This window comes from Nesoenas mayeri, assembly GCF_963082525.1.
Source record: "Nesoenas mayeri genome assembly, chromosome: 1".
In the NCBI taxonomy this organism is placed as follows: domain Eukaryota; kingdom Metazoa; phylum Chordata; class Aves; order Columbiformes; family Columbidae; genus Nesoenas; species Nesoenas mayeri.
In genome coordinates this window covers 15,305,993-15,322,766 of record NC_137541.1, presented here as the reverse complement: position 1 = coordinate 15,322,766, position 16,774 = coordinate 15,305,993, and the positions used below count along the sequence as shown (strand labels likewise).

The window sequence follows — 16,774 nt, the reverse complement described above, 5'->3', positions numbered from 1 at the left end:
AGCAGGCAGTGGATGCTTCTGTGTCTGTGACTTTTCTTTCATTTTAGCTTCCCCCACTTTCGCCTCCTCCCCTTCTCTCACACTCTTACCCAAACCTGCCAAAGGTAATTCTGGCTTCATCCCACCTTTGGGTCCAGTTTATGCAGCAGTGCCCACCTGATGTTTTGCAGCTGGGATATATAGAGAGAAAATCACATCTGTCAACATTTATTAATTCTTTGGTTGTTTGGAGTGGGGATTGCTTGGGAAGTGTCTTGGAGTCTCATGCACCCGGCTTTAGGGCCAGCTTAACTGCAATGCCGTGATCATTTGGGGAGAGGAGGCTGGTATCTGCCTTGGGGGGCTGGTCAGAATAAACCTCTGTCCTCAGGCTCCTCTTTGGGCTTTTGGAATCTCAGCCGATCCTGGCTTGGTGTTTCTGATCGCTCCGCTGAGGGCTTGGCAGCTGGTTTTGTCTCTGCAGTTGGCTCTTTCATCTTCCTTGAAGGCTCTTTTTTGCTTGTTGCCTCTGCTCTGTCTGTCCCTTGTCCACCATTATCTGTGGCACTGGATGTTACCTGCATGGTCGGCACCAGCTGAAGGAGCTCATTGCTTTTCTTCCACCTCCGAGCCCCCGACAATGTATTGAATTCATACATTTTGCCAGTAACTTGCAAGGGAGAAAATACAACTGATTAAAATCATGCCTGCTTTAGCAGATTAAGACATAACAATTCTCCTCAGGATGGGGTTGAAACAAGAAACGTGAGGCAGCTGGAATATCAGCTGATTTGAGAAGTCAGTCCTGAGAGGGAAAGACTCGTTTCCACAAGTGACCATGGGGATCTGGGTGTCATGGTGTCCCCGCAGGGGAGACGCTATTCTATCTGTATAAAAACTGACTCTGCAGTTCAGGGAATAGGAATAGTCAAAATACTCCCATTCCAAAAAAAAAAAAAGAAGGGATCTTCTTATCATCCTATACCTCTATTCAAGTTACGACTAGCATGGGTTAACATGGGCATGCAACAAGCAGGTCCTAGTTGTTAAGACTAGCTCTCCCACAACTTTTGCCTTTGGCCACACTGAGCAAAGCCACTGTATATGTCTGTGCCTATTTTCCTAGCAGAATTGCCTACCTGAGCTAGAAAAACCTGCTAGGAGCAAAATATGCTACATACATCTTCCAGACCATGACAGGTCATCTAGGTGGACCCAAGATTTGGAGATCTGGGATCCTCAGCGAATTTTGGTTGGATGCATTTCTCCTCCATTTGCACAAAATGCCTTCCTCCAGGCCTGATTGCACATTGTCATTAATAGAGTAAAATACTACATATTTTCTGTTTGTGCAAGTATATGTTTCCCTTACATATATATATATAAAAGACTGCTAAATTTGAGATGTTTAGCACACTTGGCTACCTTTCCTTGTTAGAAATATTTTTTTTATTATTTTATGTGTAATTTCTACTTGTACTTTAAAAGCAAATGTCTTCTCTTTCAGTTATTTGCTACCTAGAGACAGGTGGCAAAATTGCCATGCGTCCAGTGTGATTGCCTCACAGTCGAAATCACTGTCGTTTGTGAAACAGATGGAGAATCAGGAGCCATAGTGGCACTTTTTGTAATTAAACATTATTAATATGAGACAAACAAAATACCATCAAGGCCTGGAAAGAAACAGTGATTACACGTTGCTATATGTTACAATTTGTATCAGAACTAATGGTTTCTGACGTATTAACACAATTTGAGCAATTAAAGATGAAACTGGATCTCTTTACATGTTATTTTTTCTCACTTGTTACAAGGCAGGCATGTTACAGCAGCCCAGATCAGGAAGCAGCTCCTGACCATCTCTCCTAATCATGTTCAACAAGTGATGTCTTGGGAATTATTAAATATCATTTCCAAACCACTAACACTTGATCCTCTCAGGTTTGGGATGAGCTTTGGAGGGGATAGGGGAGGAGTGTGGAACACACGCTTCTCTGCTGACACCACAAAGCTGTATTATAGTTTAACATTTGCCTCAGGCATGACACAAACACTACGGCTCTGGAGGGCAGTTTGGATGGGCTCAGATATGCTTAAGCCTGATGTGGTCAGGTTTGCTGAGGAAAGGAGCCACCAGCTGTCCTGCAAAAACACCAGGAAGCAGCTCTTGCACCAGCCTAGAGAACATCCATGTTTAATATTTTACAAATGCAGTTACATATTGGAAAAAGCAGGGACTTTGGAGCCCATTCCTCCAAATCTCTTTATAAATAGCAGGTGGGCTTGGATCTGGACCAAACTGGCATTGAGCAGCCTTATGGATGGTCTTAATGGCACAGTAGGGTCCCATTTGTTCACCCAAATTCTACTGAAGTCCCCATGCCTAGTGTTTCCTATTAGCTCATGGCATCCAACAGCTCCAAGCCAGCTAATAAGAAACACAAGATACAGGCACTTGGGTGGAAATTGGGCCAGATGAATCCAAGCCTTGAAACAAGCCTGCCTTCTGCTGAAAAATTTTTAGACCTATTGTTTTGTACTTATTTTTGGATCTACCAAAGACCTATTTTGACTGTGTCACATTTTACCAGCCCCCACCCTTCATGCTGGGGCCCTCAGGCATTAGACGCAGGGCTGGGCACCCTAATGCCAGGCCAAGCATCACGTTATGGGGCCCGGGCAAGGGCTGTAGTTCAGGGGGTTGAGGTAATGCAGATCAATCCTTAGAAATAAAACATTTTTTTCCATAATGAGCTCTGCTGCAGAGCACAGTGGCCATCACTTGGGCAAGGGGATAAGCACCATACCTCCTGGGTCATCCTGGTTTTCCTGGCTTTCATCTTAATTTCACTTTTCCCAGCTGGTAAATCAGGTGTGCTCAGAGTTAGCATAGCTAGAGCCTGGTGACACACTTGGTAGCTGATGTCACCACAACTGTTTCTAAAAGCAAATGGTTTTACCTTTCCTCCTCAACAAGCTCAAGCCTTAGATAAATAGCAGCAATGCACTGTTGCTGCAGGGGGGAGGTTTGTGCAGGAGTAAGTAACTCACCGACCTGCTCTGCATCCAGGGAGAGGTTTAAGAGGCAAAGTCAGTACATCTGCGGCTACATTAATCTGCTGGCCGTTTCCCAGACATGGGAAGGGTAAAACCACGTAGCTGTGACAGCACTGGAGCCTTGCAGCAAACTGCTCCTCCCCTCCCACCTTCTTGTATCAGATCCATACATTCAGGTCTAGCAGAGAAATGAATAATCTGGCCATTGGATGTGTGTTTTCAAGAGCAGTAAGTACATTCTGCCATTAGAAATGTTACTAAGGCACTGTCTTGATCTTCACTGTCTGTGGAATATAGCTCCCATTCTCCTTGGAAACAGCAAACTTGAAATACGAAAAGCAAATATCGAACCATATTTAAACCAACTAATCCCATTTGTTTCCAGCCAAATATTCGTATCCACTGTTAATTGCTCTTTATTACCTGGGTCTCTGGCTTCTCCATCAAAGACAGTGTTTAGCTTTGTCATTGTCTGTGAAGAGAGACAAAATGCAAAATGGATTCTGTGAATTAGTTAAGTAAGAAGGAGGAGCAGTGACTTGGAAACCGTGACCTGCATGGATAGAGGTAGATTTGTACAACCTGCATATTGCATTCCTGTAGGCTAGGTTTAATCAAAACTGGCAACAAAAGCCATTTGTGGTGTAGGGTGTTGCCACTAGATGTTCAGAGAGTTAATAAGGTCTGACATGATAAATGTCTCCACGTGTGTAACCACAAGATGGTCCCCTCCACCCAGAGGACGCTTGGGAATCCCCTCTCCGAAGAACTTGGGGAGGGCAAGTGGACTAATGAAAGTCCTATGCAGGCTTTATGCTCTGAAAAAGGAATGAAATGTAATATAGTAGGAATAACTAAGGCATTTTTCTGCAAACAACTTATCAAGACTAAACTCTTTACAGCAGGGGTGTCAAACTCATTTTCACGGCGGGCCACATCAGCCTTGCGGTTGCCGTCAAAGGGCCGAATGTAAATTTAAGACTGTATAAATGTAGGAGCAGTTACATTGATACAGCCCTAAAATTACATTTGGCCCTTTGAAGGCTGATGTGGGCCCTGGTGAAAACGAGTTGGACACCCCTGCTCTACATCTTGGGTACACTTGTGTACCTTACTGATTGGGCTCAGGTGGGTCAGGGTTGGCTGTGCTGGTGTCTCAGCAGCATAACGTGTCCATCAGTGATGCTGGGACACTTGTCCTCCTGCCTGTGTGGCTGCAGCAGGTCTCCTTGTCAATGCTGCGGACACTAACTCTCTGGCTTCCCGCATACAGGGCTGCCAGAGAAGCTGGAAAATTTGGCACTTGGAAGAAAAGGCTGAGCATCTCAGTGCTGCTTCCAAATACAGAGGCTGGTTGGAGCACTGAAGTGTTTTTTATTTGAGGCCAGTCCATTTTTCCTCACCTGTCATTTTGATATTCTCTTTGGAAAACAGACACCTTTCATAGAAAGGCTCTCACGGTCATTTGCATGGTGGGGCTGGGCAAAACAGGGTTTTGTTTTGAGGCTGGCAGTACTTACCACAACCACTTCTTTCTTAGGTTTCTTCTTTTCTAAAGAAAAGGAAATATACATTCTAAAGAATGACAGTCACTATAGACACGAAAGCCAAGATTTCATCAACCAAATAGACATTCTTGGTACTCAACTTCTGTGGCATCTCCCATGAGCCTTATTTCTTTTCAAAGCGTGATCCCTCATACTATTTGAAAAGCAAACTCCTTCACAGAATTTTGGAGTGAGAATCTAGGGTTGCCAATGACTAATCAAATTTTAGCCTTGAAAGCTCTTATTCCTTCAGTAATGAATAAATAACAATAGTTTCTTTAACAAATTTCACATTCTAAATAATACAAACACATATAGAAATTCACCTTTTGGAATTTTTGAATTCTAAATGTAGAAATTTTTTTTCCATGAATGTTTGTAGTTACAAAGTTTGTGCACTGAGACATGCACTTGGAGACAAAACAGGGAAGTGCTGCAGATCCAGTCAAGTAAAATTCAGATTGAAGAACAGTTTGGTTATGTGTGAATTTACCACACTATTAACTCATCCCACATGCAAATACAGCAGCAGTACCACAGGCATCTTGACAGCACGAATTTGTGGATAATACCCAAGTAGTTGCTGTGATTTCTTTCTTGCTCCTTGCCAATTTAATGGCCTTTCTTTGGAGAACTGTATGCCTGGCCACCAACAAGCTTTACAACCGGGTGTGCAACACTCTGAAGTGCTGCAGATGGGTCCCAACCTGAGCACTGATGGGAAACCTGTCCTGTCTGGCCTTTGCTGCCCAGCATTTGGGAACCAGTTTTTCAGAAAGCACCCATCATCCATTTTTGGAAACCAGCCAGTGCTGAAATGTCTCAAATTGGGCAACCAAGACAACAGCTCGTTTTATTGGATTTTGTTAGCTGTGTGTTTTTTTCAAGCTTGGAGATACTAATTGAGGAGAGGGAGTTATAAAAGCAGGGTCTCACTGAGCCATGCTTGCTAGCGGAAAGCTAACCAGGACTAAAAGGAACAAGACTGCTTGAAAAAGCACTTTTAAAATCTGTGCAGTTTATACCCCTGCTAAGTTATACAACCCCCTTTAAAAGCACCAATACTTTAAAATAAATCTTCAGGTACATAAAGTAATGGTGTCAAGGGAGCAAATGAAGGGATCAGAGAGCAGGGAATTAGAAAGGAGAGGACTCTTGAAAGTGCTGCAGAGGGATGGGATTCTTTTTTGACACGTAGCATATGAATTGCATGTAAAAATTACACTAACTTTTTAGCATCCATGCCAGAATATCAGGCTTTGGTTTTGACCTAGTAGTTAATAGATTTCAAGAACAAAAGGACCATGAAATCACTTAAGCAAGCCTCCCATAATCAGCCAGGGTTATTTAATCTCCGTACACATGTACTGGGTCAAATTTATTTGTCTAGAAATGGATTTACTTACTTTACACTGAATTGCAAACAAGGTCTTGTTGTTAAGTATTAAAATATAGAAAAGAGGTACACACCTGGAGCATTTATCCTGTAATGAAAAAAGATTAAGAGTGTAGTCAACAAATGTCATACTTGTGTGTACACAAAAATATCACGCTTTGTTTTCTGTCATTTGGCTAGAAGGATGTGTTTCCTTGAGTTCTGGGATTTGCTTGATTTGTTTGGTTTCTGATTTTGCTTTCACTGAAGGCCTGCATCATTTAATGCTGCTCCCAAACAGGAAAACAGCCTTGAGCATCGCTCTAACCCTTCTCCAAGAAGCGATGATGTTAAAAAAATAAAGTCTTGTTGATTATAGCACGATGGATTTTTATAATTGGGAAAAATGTTTTTAAATATTGTCTTGTTTTCCCATTCTTGGAGGAAGGTCAATTTTTTGATCCAGTGTGCTCAGATAACACCTTTTAAAATATCTGAAAGATTGTAAATGTTTTTGAAAACATAGCAATTGCTCTTTAATGGGAGAGCCTGGCTCTGAATGAATCACTTGCCTATTGACAAATAATAACAATAGTCAAGCTATATGCTGCTATATTAATTTGTCATTTTTATGACAAATTGCTAAAGTCCTTGCACACACCATTTGAGTTATAATCACAGTCATATACTACCTCTTTACATTTACTATGATTTCTAAATTTAAGTCCAAATCCTGAGAATTCTTATGGAAATTTTAATTTTTTTTTCAATCTCATTCCACTTAAAGAGCTCCTTATCTTTGTTTTGTGAAGTAAAAAGCCAATTTAGAGGCAGCCTGGCTCCAGCCCACTGAGCCGGCAGCCAGCAGGGATCTCTGCTGCTTCCCACAATGAACCAGAGCTGGTCCCAGGTGCTTCCATGGCTTTTGCCAAGCACGAGCACTTAGAGGTACCACGAAGCTTTATGGGCCAGAGCCTTGCAACAGGCTTGGCTAAAACTCCAGGAAATCTGCAGAAGTCTTGCCAGAACAAAGAATTTGGCATGAGCACCAAGGTTTGAAAAGGACTCTGGGACTCATAGCTGAGAGGTAGGACTATGCATCCAGTAACTACCTAGGTGGGAGCTCCCTTGGAGTGGGAGCCAAATGCAAACCAAAAACATTTGTATTTTTGGTGAGCACAGTCAGGCATGGACTCTGACTGGGCCTTGCAAGTGCAGCTGCCTTTATAGGTCATAATTGTTAATTCCACTGTTACCTTCAGCTAATGTGTTTGTTAAACTGCTAGTAAACCCACAAATAAAATTTCTTGGACACTTTTCCTTGATTTAATTTCATTAACTCCAAATATCACTGTAGCTGATAATACTACGGTAAAGGGCATACTGCTATGAAATATTCAAAGCATAGGTTTAATTACTGCTGAAAGGCGTGAGCTCTCTCTGACACTACTGGGTGTTACGGGGCACTTCCCCGGTGTGACATTTGGCAGGACTCACAGAGGTGTGCCGTCTACTCTGCCTGCTGGAGGGCGGCGGGTGCGGACCCATGTCATCAGCAGGAACCCCAGGTACCCCAGCAGTCCGAGGAGAAGCAATCCACCAAGGGTGATGATGAACGGCACGTACCACGCCGAGTCAGAGTAGAGGTTTTCCCTTTTTGTCACAATAGTGAAGCTGGGCTGTTAAAACGAGATAGGAAAAGCTCCTCAGGGCTGCATACTTGTAAGGTTACTGACACCAACAGCACATTTCATCTGGCTGAACTTCTGCACTGAAGTATCTGGCCCCAGAGCTTTGCAGGTGATGGGCAGAGGGAGACAGTGTCTGCTGGAGACAGTGATTCATCCCGTGTTCCTGACTGCCACGCCCTGCCAATTGCCAAGGCAACTCAGTTGACTGAGATGGACCATTGAGCTCCTACAGCAACGAAGAGCAGGTGAAATGGAGCACATCCACAACACAAAAATGAGGTTCCAGATCATCTTTCAATGCCTTATAATAAAACAGGTATGCCATGGTGGGGTTTAAAAGCCTCAGGTTGCCTGAGAAGCTGTGAGTGCACTGTTGGAGCGTAAGTCCAGGGAATACTGCCATCACCAAGATAACGGTTTCTTGTTACCTAAGGCAAAACTGGAAGTAGGTCATCTTCACTGCAGTGATCATTCGGCCCCCTTTGCAAGAGGAGTTAAACCCCAAGGAATTGGGTTATCATATAAAAATAAATGAATCTCCTTTTTATTTTTTCCCTGTGACTTGTTCCAGAAGGGAAAATCACACTCCTTGAGCAGTTGCAATCTCCCACATCTTCCTGAGTGCTAGGAGATGCAGCTCTGAGCTGGCACTTCACTTGGCACTGGCAACCCATTCATTAGGGTCCCACCATGAAACTATCCTCACATGGATCAGAAATTACTTGTTTGCTCTACCGGGATCATTATCTAGTGTGGCACTATCAGTTTTCATTGTCGGATGAAGATTTTATTTCTTTTTCTTTAAGACATTTGTAACCAAACTGTGTATGAAACTTAGTAGGGTATCTGTTTGTTTCCTGTTTAGGGATATCTTTAACTTATTTAGACTTGCAAAAATTGGCAGGTAGCTGAACTGAGTAAGAGTAACTACTAAAAAGAAAAGTTTAGAGTGAAGATTCGTCAGTGTCTAGTGTCAGTCAATGGTGCTGGGTACATCCAATCCTTGGACAATCTCTCAGATAATCTCAAGTTCACCACCACAACTCCATCCTCACTGGGACTGAAGTCACAAATGATGTTGTACAACAGAGCTTCTACTCTACAATAACAGCTTTCCAGCATCTAATTGATCAACTTGCTGCACCGAACACATGTAATGAGCAGTGATGGGAGAAGTTGCTGCAATGGAAGTGCTCTTCTGGAAAACAGACTGAAAGTAGAAGGCTGATATCTCTAGGGAGACAGATTTAATGCTGTGGTATGTGGTCTAGACTGTTTGTATTTGTGGTAAAGCATGGGAAAGAAATACAGAATAAGTTTCGTTATTCAGCTTAGCTTTTCATTTCCACATCAAGTAGGGGGAGGAAAAGGCTGTGAGAAAACCATTTATTCCTTCCCAACAGAACATTAGATAATAACAGGTTTATTAATCAGTCTGTAAGTTTGGATTTAAGCATTTTCATAGCAAAGCATCCAGACTTGCATGTGCTGTTTGCAGAATCCTCTGGTTCTAGCTCAGTTACCAGTAGCCTCTAGCAAATCTGGATCATTCTACAGTTGTTTTACCCCTTCACCAATATCCTCATATTTTCATTTCTGCATGCAAGGAAGAAAAGGGTAATGCCATCTGCAGGCAGGCAGAACATGGATGGGCTCCAGATGATGGACACATGGTGCAGCAAGCGATGAAGGCAGCAACCAGCAGAAGGATGGGGACAGAGTGGTCTGTACCCTCAGGCTGTGCCGCTTCTGCAGGCAGGATGAAAGCAAGTTCTCCTCAGGTCCTGCACCAACCTCATGGAAATCATCTCCAAAATGAAAGCGGTGAGACAGAGCTTGCCTGGGATGGCTGTGTGGACGAGTAGCCTGTATTACTGTGACAGAGACCCACAGCTCCACAGGCTGTGCAAGGCCAGATCCCATCCCAGCTGCCAAAAGTAGTGCAGGCTTCTCCAGCTCAGCCATGGACCACCACATGGATAGGGAGCTCAAGAAAGACCCGTCCCACTCCTCCAGCTTTGCCTGTCTGAAACCTCAGCAACACACTGAGACTGTGCACAACTGCTTCAATTCCTGACAGAATGCTCAAGGTTGTATGTGATGGTGACCTCAGGGGTGGAAAAAGGTCTCTACCAAGTGGTGAGGACCTCTTGATGTTGTTGTGGCCTATTACAACTTCTGTAGCCACAGATGAATGTGTCCCACTGCTAAAAAAGTCCATTCAAGTGCAAGGCAGCTGAGAGAGTGAATAGCTATGAATAAAAAAAGAGGTAGTGCAAAATGCATGAGGTAATTTTAAGGTTCCAGGCAAAGGTTAAACCCTGCTCTTTCCTTATTAATAAAGCTGCCAAGATCATTAACTTTCCAGTTGCATGATAATGGCAGCATGCCCAGTCCTTTGGCTACTTGCCCTTTTTGTTTTAGAAACTAAAATACAAAACATATGTTATGACTTTGTACCTGGGACCAATCCTTCATGACACTAAGCACATCAACCACCTTTGGCTTCAATCTAAGTGCACAAGGCTCAACATTTCCCAGGACTGCACCCACTGTAGGTTTTTTATTTTCTTTTGCATACATCTACCCTCTTTCCTTTAAACTTATGGAGATTAGTCCATAAAAGAAATGCAGAACTATCAATAAATTTCAGTGAACTTACTGTGGTGGTAATGACAGTAGTTGGGTTTGGGATAACTCTGATGTTTAAAGTCACCGTTCCAGTTTTAATGAGATGTGCAGATTTGTCCCTGGTAGATAGTAAATTGTCATCTGTTATATGGACACGCAGTCTGTAGACCCAGTTTGTATCAAGTCCACTCTCATAGTTGAACCTTGACGCAAGAATCAGCTGAGATACGTTAGAGCCAGCACTTGGTGAAAAGGTGAAATGATTGTTCACATTGCCTGAAAAAAACACAAACCCACACCCCCCCCAAAAAAGTCAAAAAATTTACTTTAATCCCACATTAAAGTAAATGCATGGAACAAGGAAAAATATTGGTTTCTGTTGATAACTTGTTATGGAACACTATGCACCTGTGTGGTGAAATATCATTGACAAGAGTGGCTCCTCAGTCTTCTTGAAACCATATAAAATAATTTAAAACAATATAGTCATAAAAGCACTAAAATACAAAAAAAGATCCTCTATGGGGACACAGCTGAGAGGAGGCTGTGGAAATGCTTCAGAGCCACATAGGGCACACAAGAGGTCATCCGAACAACCTGTCTTTACAGACTGGACGGCACCCTGAACTAGCAGCACCCAGCTGGGGTGAGGACCCTACGCTGTTGCAGGTTCATTCCACTACTGGGATGTCCCTGGAGTGGCCACATGGGCACCACCAGTTCTTCAGAGGCCACTCCAGCCCCTCTGGAAGAGAGAAAATGACTCAGGGACATTAATTGCCTTCAGAGCTCTGTCTGCACTGTGGAGGCAGAGTTCAGTGATGCTCACCAGCCCTCAATTTCTGTCCCTAATAGCTGGAGATCTGCTAGTGGCTTGGGCTGCAGGCAGGCCAGCCCCAGCTGTTAAGCCCCAGGCAGGCCACACATATGAGAGACCAGAACCATGAGAAGGCACCACATACGCTTTGGTTTTGCTCTTATTGCTGCAAAGTTGAAGTCACCTTGAAGGCCATGTCTACCACGCAGCACCAAATGGGCCATGGGCTGCTCTGTAGCTCAGAGGCCGACTGCATGGCACTGCTTATGTCTGTATAGCCAAAACTAGACCTGAGGTCAGACCCTGATTTACTAATACAAACACAGCCTTTGTACGCTCCTCTGCAGCATTAAGAGGCTACAACAGGACAGAGTTTCTCTCTTTTTATGCTCACAGCTTTTTATTGGCATGTGGGTAATCTGTTCTCTCCTTCTCAGCAGTCACAGCAGCCACAAAAAAAAAGGAATTGCCCCAAGAGAATGTGTTCTCCGTTCTGTGAAGCTGAGCATCATCCTAACCATTGCTGTTCTCTAAGTGGTTGCAGCTGATTATTAGGTTCAAACGAATATTGTTAAAATCGGGGTTTAATGCATACAGCATGAAATGAGGACAAGCAGATTTACTCAGTTGTTTTGAACAGTGTACCAGCATCTAAAGGTGAGGTATACAGAGTAACAGAAAGCATCATTGTTTCTCAAGATTTACTCATCTATAATTGGAAGGGAAATTTGACCTGCATATCACTCCAGCTCATTCTTCTGAAGTTCTTATCAACTGTGTAATTAATTGCCAATTAATTAACGTGGTAAGCAATCCAGTCTTGCAAGGGAATGGTTCTAGGTTGTAGCACCAGTAGCCAATTTGTGGAGAGACAGCTCTTTTGGTAAGCAGCAATGTAATGATATGTAGAACCTGAGGATCACAAGTAGCTCACCATGAGAAGTAGCACATAAACCATGCTAGACTTTTATTTACAAATCAAAGTAAACCATCTGTATTCACGAATTTTTGCACTCCTCCCAGTAACACATTACCTTCGTTTATGAAGTAACGGAAAGACCTGGGATCAGAATCACGATCTTTACATTCAATCCTGAAGCCATTAATATTGGTCCCAACTGCTAAGCTGACTGGAATTTGAAACGAATAGAAATTGGGTGAACAAACTGGTTCTTCATCATTTACTTCCAGAACATTGACAGTTACCTGAAAGAAAAGAGCAAGAGTAAGCTGAAAGCTCATCCACTGCACTGAGACAGAATTTTATGAATATCAAAAATTGTTTGGCTTTGCCCATTTTGCTTATTTGATCAACAGGAGCTAAAGAGCAATGAATGTCTCTATCTAGTTTCTGCCAGAAAACATCTACGATCATTTGACTTTCTTGTGATTAGCTCTCTTCTGGGAGCAGGTTCTTTAACCCAAATCATCTTCCAAAACCACAGTTGTTTCAAGCTGATGTTTTTGACTCTTTGAATCACTTGAAGTGTGTCACAGCTAGAATGAGAAATAATAATAGTACCAAGTATTGATTAAACTTCCTTTCAAACCTCTCAAATAGCTTCACAGTCATTAGTTAGGCTTCTTAGCATATTTTATAATATTTCGGAGAATGATCCATGCAAGGAAGAAAGGTAGAATCCTTATAGACTGATGGTTCTAGTGAGAGATAAATGCCTGTAATGCTTTCTGCATGGCTGGGAGCACCCTGCGTTGTGCTGGATGTCAGCTAGATGTGTTTGATGTCAGCTGGGGTTAGCTGGCTGAGAGAAGAAGGTTACCCTTCTCAAAGATCTCTCTTCTAATGTCTGTCGGTCTTTAACAGGCAGCAGATAAACTTGTCATCATAAAAACCTCCTGATGCTAAATTTTCCTTAGTCATCAACTTGAAATATTATAGGTAATAAAAAGATTAAGTACCTCCCACTTAAGATCTCCATGGGTAGTGCCTGGCTGGAATAGAAAGCAGGCCTAGTACCTGTATCTCTCCCCAGCAGATGTGCAAAAATCAAACGAAAGGCAGCCAAGAGGGAGAAGACATGAAAAGAAATAAAAAGGAGTCTGTATGTGAGTGACACTGGAATTCTTTGAAAGAAGTGACTATACAATACCTTTGTGGATATATCATCTATATTTTTTCTTCTCAATAAAATAGGTCTGGGCATCACAGCCTTACTGATTAATATTATCATGGTCCCTGGCATGCTCTTGGCTCCTGCCAGATAGCACCATCAGGGACAAAACTAGATCACAGTCAGGGGGAGGCGTGTGTAAGGGAGCCTCCCCAGTAGGCCACATAGACACAGCTGTACTGGGTGGGCCTTCTGACATCATCACAAGAGGCTGACCAAACCCTCATCCCATCACCAAGGTATGCAGATGCAGCACATGACCTCTGTCCCATCCCATGAAAAGACAACTCTGATGGGCTGCAATATGATTCTCACACTACTTTGGGCACTCTGCAGTGAAAAAATGTCACATACAAAACCAAAAGTATTTTCGAGGGTCAAGAGTCCCTACACGAGGTCTGTAAGAGACTTGGCACTAAGCATCACTAAAATTAGGTTGTGCTACCTAACCTCAAGGTTCTGTCCTTTTTCTATCTTCCAGGATATACGTTGCCATAAAGAATATCTTAAATTGTCTAGGGCACAGAAAACTATTTCACTGCCCCGGTAAAATTAGAAAAAAAGACTGAGAAACAAAACCCACAGAGTTAAAAACATAAAAATATTACTTTAGTCCTTTTTGTAAGAAATAAACCAAGACTGGTTTGACAACCAATGGTAGGACAAGGCGTAATGGGTACAAATTGGAACACAAAAGGTTCCACTTAAATTTGAGAAGAAACTTTTTCTCAGTGAAGGTGACAGAACACTGGAACAGGCTGCCCAGGGAGGTTGTGGAATCTCCTGCTCTGGAGGCATTCAAGACCTGCCTGGACGTCTTCCTGTGTAACCTAATCTGGGTGTTCCTGCTCCGGCAGGGGGATTGGACTGGATGATCTTTCGAGGTCACTTCCAATCCCTGACATTCTGTGATTCTGTGATTTGGTAGTTCTGTGAGTAAGTGAACACCACCTCTTTCATTTGGCTAATATACAGCTCTGTGCAGGAGTGGACTTGCCTTTTACAGACCAAAGTGCTTTGCCCAATGTCATACCATTCTTTTCAGAAGAGAGAAAAATGTAGACAAGGAGATAGAAGCAGTGGATTTACTCACAGATGCTGTAGCAGTCTTCTCTTGATCTGAGGCCTGTACTGTGAGAATGTGTTTCTGAGTTGTTTCATAGTCTAATCTAGCCAAAATCTTCACATCTCCTTTGGTTGGGCTGATCCAGAAGATACTTGTGTAATCCCTGGTGCCTCCTCCAGCTATGATGGAATAAGTGATGACACTGGGTGGCCAGTCTTTGTCTCTGGCATTTACCTTTCCAATGCTGGATCCAACTGAGAGACAGAAAATCCATATTTCATTAACACTTTAAGGAAAAGGAAGTACAGAGTACTTGTTCCAACCAAAACCCGATGAAGCTGAACTGAAGATTTGTTTTAAAGATTTCACTCCAAAAAGTTAAAGCGAAGGTGTGAGAAATACTAGTTCACCATGCTGTGCTATGGCTCTTCCATGTGTGATTTGCCTGCTAGCAGTAAATACCAAAACATGAGAAGCATGTAGGGAAGCACAACAGAAGAGCTCTGGTGGTCAGGGCCACCACAAGCCCTGCACCAACATGCACAAACTCCTGCCTTGTGGCAGCCCAAGCTCTGGCTTGGTTCTTGGTGTAGAGGAACAAGACTCATTGTCTGCCTTGAAAAGCAATTGCTGCTCTTCCTTCTGAGGTATTTGAAAAGCAGTTTGAATTACTTTCATGCTGAGCATGTATGAAGCAAACTACAAATGGCAGCGCTGTAAACTGTGAGAACAAAGCTGGGACTGTGCACACCCATCTCTGCAGACACTGATTCAATGCTAAATGCATCCACATGACTCATGCATATACAGGATGAATAGTCTACATGCACAGAGTAAGACAGAAGATGGATGTAAAAGAAGGGTTGGCTTTTTTTTTTCTTTCCTGACCCTGTGAACTCCAGCCCTACTGCAAACTGTTGGTTCCTGTTTGGTACAGCAATAGCAAGTGCTCTGTTAATGTCAACTCAGCTCTAAATTAAAAGCAGTCTGAGTCCAAAAGTATTTCTCTTGACAGTCTCAGTAACTAGCAAAGTTCTGTGGCCAACACAGAGACATTTACAGACATACCCATGACACAGATGGGTTTCAAGTGTTATATTTCTAAGGTACACATCAGTGGTATAAGGAGAAACACACAGAATAGGAAATGCCACTAAATTCCCTGCATTATATCCACTGCAAAGCAGTGTAGAAAACCAAGCTCCATCCATGCACCATAGAAAGAAAAGCTTGGCAACAACAACAGGCTGCTGATCAATGCAAAGTGCTGGTATGAACACCTGAAGGCTGGGGTTCTCTGCTGAGTGCCCACCCTGTGCCTCCTTGTCCTCCCTTAGCTGTTCTTGCTTTCCTGGCAGTTTGGCTCCTGCGGGGGCCGGGGCTACCAGGATCCCTCTGCCAGGCAGCCCCTCTGGGAGCTGCCCCTGCCTCCCCCAGTCTCCCCAGTCCATCCAGCTCCTTCCCAGGCCAAGCTGCAGCTTTACCATGTTCAGCATCGGCTTCTCCATAGGGCAGGCAGGAGTGATTTTTGCAGACCTGTGGGTCTTGGCAGGATAATCCTGACCAGAGAAGGAAGAAAACAGAGAGCTGAGGATGAGGGCTGGAAATCTGGATTTGCTTCTTCACCCATGGCAAGGTAGAGGAGGTCATGGGCAGGCTGGCAGGGCTGCTTGAAGCATGTCTTTTCCTCCTCCCACCCCTGGCTTAGGCAAATGGACACAGAAGCACCAGAGAGCCTACAGCTCTGCTGACCAGAGGCACGGCTGACTTCACCTGTGCTTTGAGCCTGCCCTGGCCAGAATAATTCGATGAATTCAAACAGATATGAGATTATCTGGCTGCTAAATCTTCTGGAGTTTCATGAGCAACTTCACCATGTTCCACTCTGATGCAGTGATGCGACTGGACATCTTTCTCAGTGGTGCGGCCATTGGGGCTGGTTTGTGAGTAAGAGTAGCCTGGGGCAGTGCTGGACGTGCTGGAGGACAGGGCTGCAGTTCAGAGGGGTTCAGCAGGCTGGAGCTATGGGCCAGCAGGACTTGAGAAGCTCAGCACAGACAAATACAAAGTCCTGCACTTGGGCCAGAAAAAGCCCATGTGTCAGTGCAGGCTGGGACTGACTGAGCAGACAGCAGCTCTGCAGGAATAGACCCCAGGGCCTGGTGGACAGGTTATACATGAGCCACTGGGGTATCCTTTGGTGAATGGAGACCACATCCTGAGCTGTATTAACACAGGTCTTATCAGCACATGGTGAGAAGCCACTATGCCACTCTGCTCAGCACTCATAAAGCTACCTGTGATCTGTTTGGTGACCCAGGTACAGGAGCATTGCCAACAAACTAGCTGGGAAGGGCCACTAAGGTGTCAGGGGCTGAGCAGAGGGTGCAGGAGGAGAGGCTGATGAGGCTGGGTTTGTTCAGACTGGAGAAGGGAAGGCAAAGGGGGAAATTAATTGCTTTGCTCCACTACCTAAGGG

The 16,774-nt window shown here is 43.7% G+C and overlaps 1 protein-coding gene across 1 annotated transcript in view; it reads right to left on the bottom strand.

The window, feature by feature from the left end:
* Positions 1 to 347: 347 nt before the first annotated feature.
* CDHR3 (cadherin related family member 3) overlaps positions 348 to 16,774 on the bottom strand; it is a gene marked incomplete at both ends in the record, with an annotated part of 37,887 nt that continues 21,460 nt past the window's right edge. Inside the window, 8 exons of the mRNA XM_080357925.1 lie at positions 348 to 649; positions 3,460 to 3,508; positions 4,557 to 4,588; positions 6,054 to 6,067; positions 7,456 to 7,637; positions 10,312 to 10,556; positions 12,132 to 12,303; positions 14,323 to 14,549. Of these exons, the coding sequence (XP_080214051.1) occupies positions 348 to 649; positions 3,460 to 3,508; positions 4,557 to 4,588; positions 6,054 to 6,067; positions 7,456 to 7,637; positions 10,312 to 10,556; positions 12,132 to 12,303; positions 14,323 to 14,549 (1,223 nt within the window). The remainder of the gene's footprint in view (positions 650 to 3,459; positions 3,509 to 4,556; positions 4,589 to 6,053; positions 6,068 to 7,455; positions 7,638 to 10,311; positions 10,557 to 12,131; positions 12,304 to 14,322; positions 14,550 to 16,774) is intronic.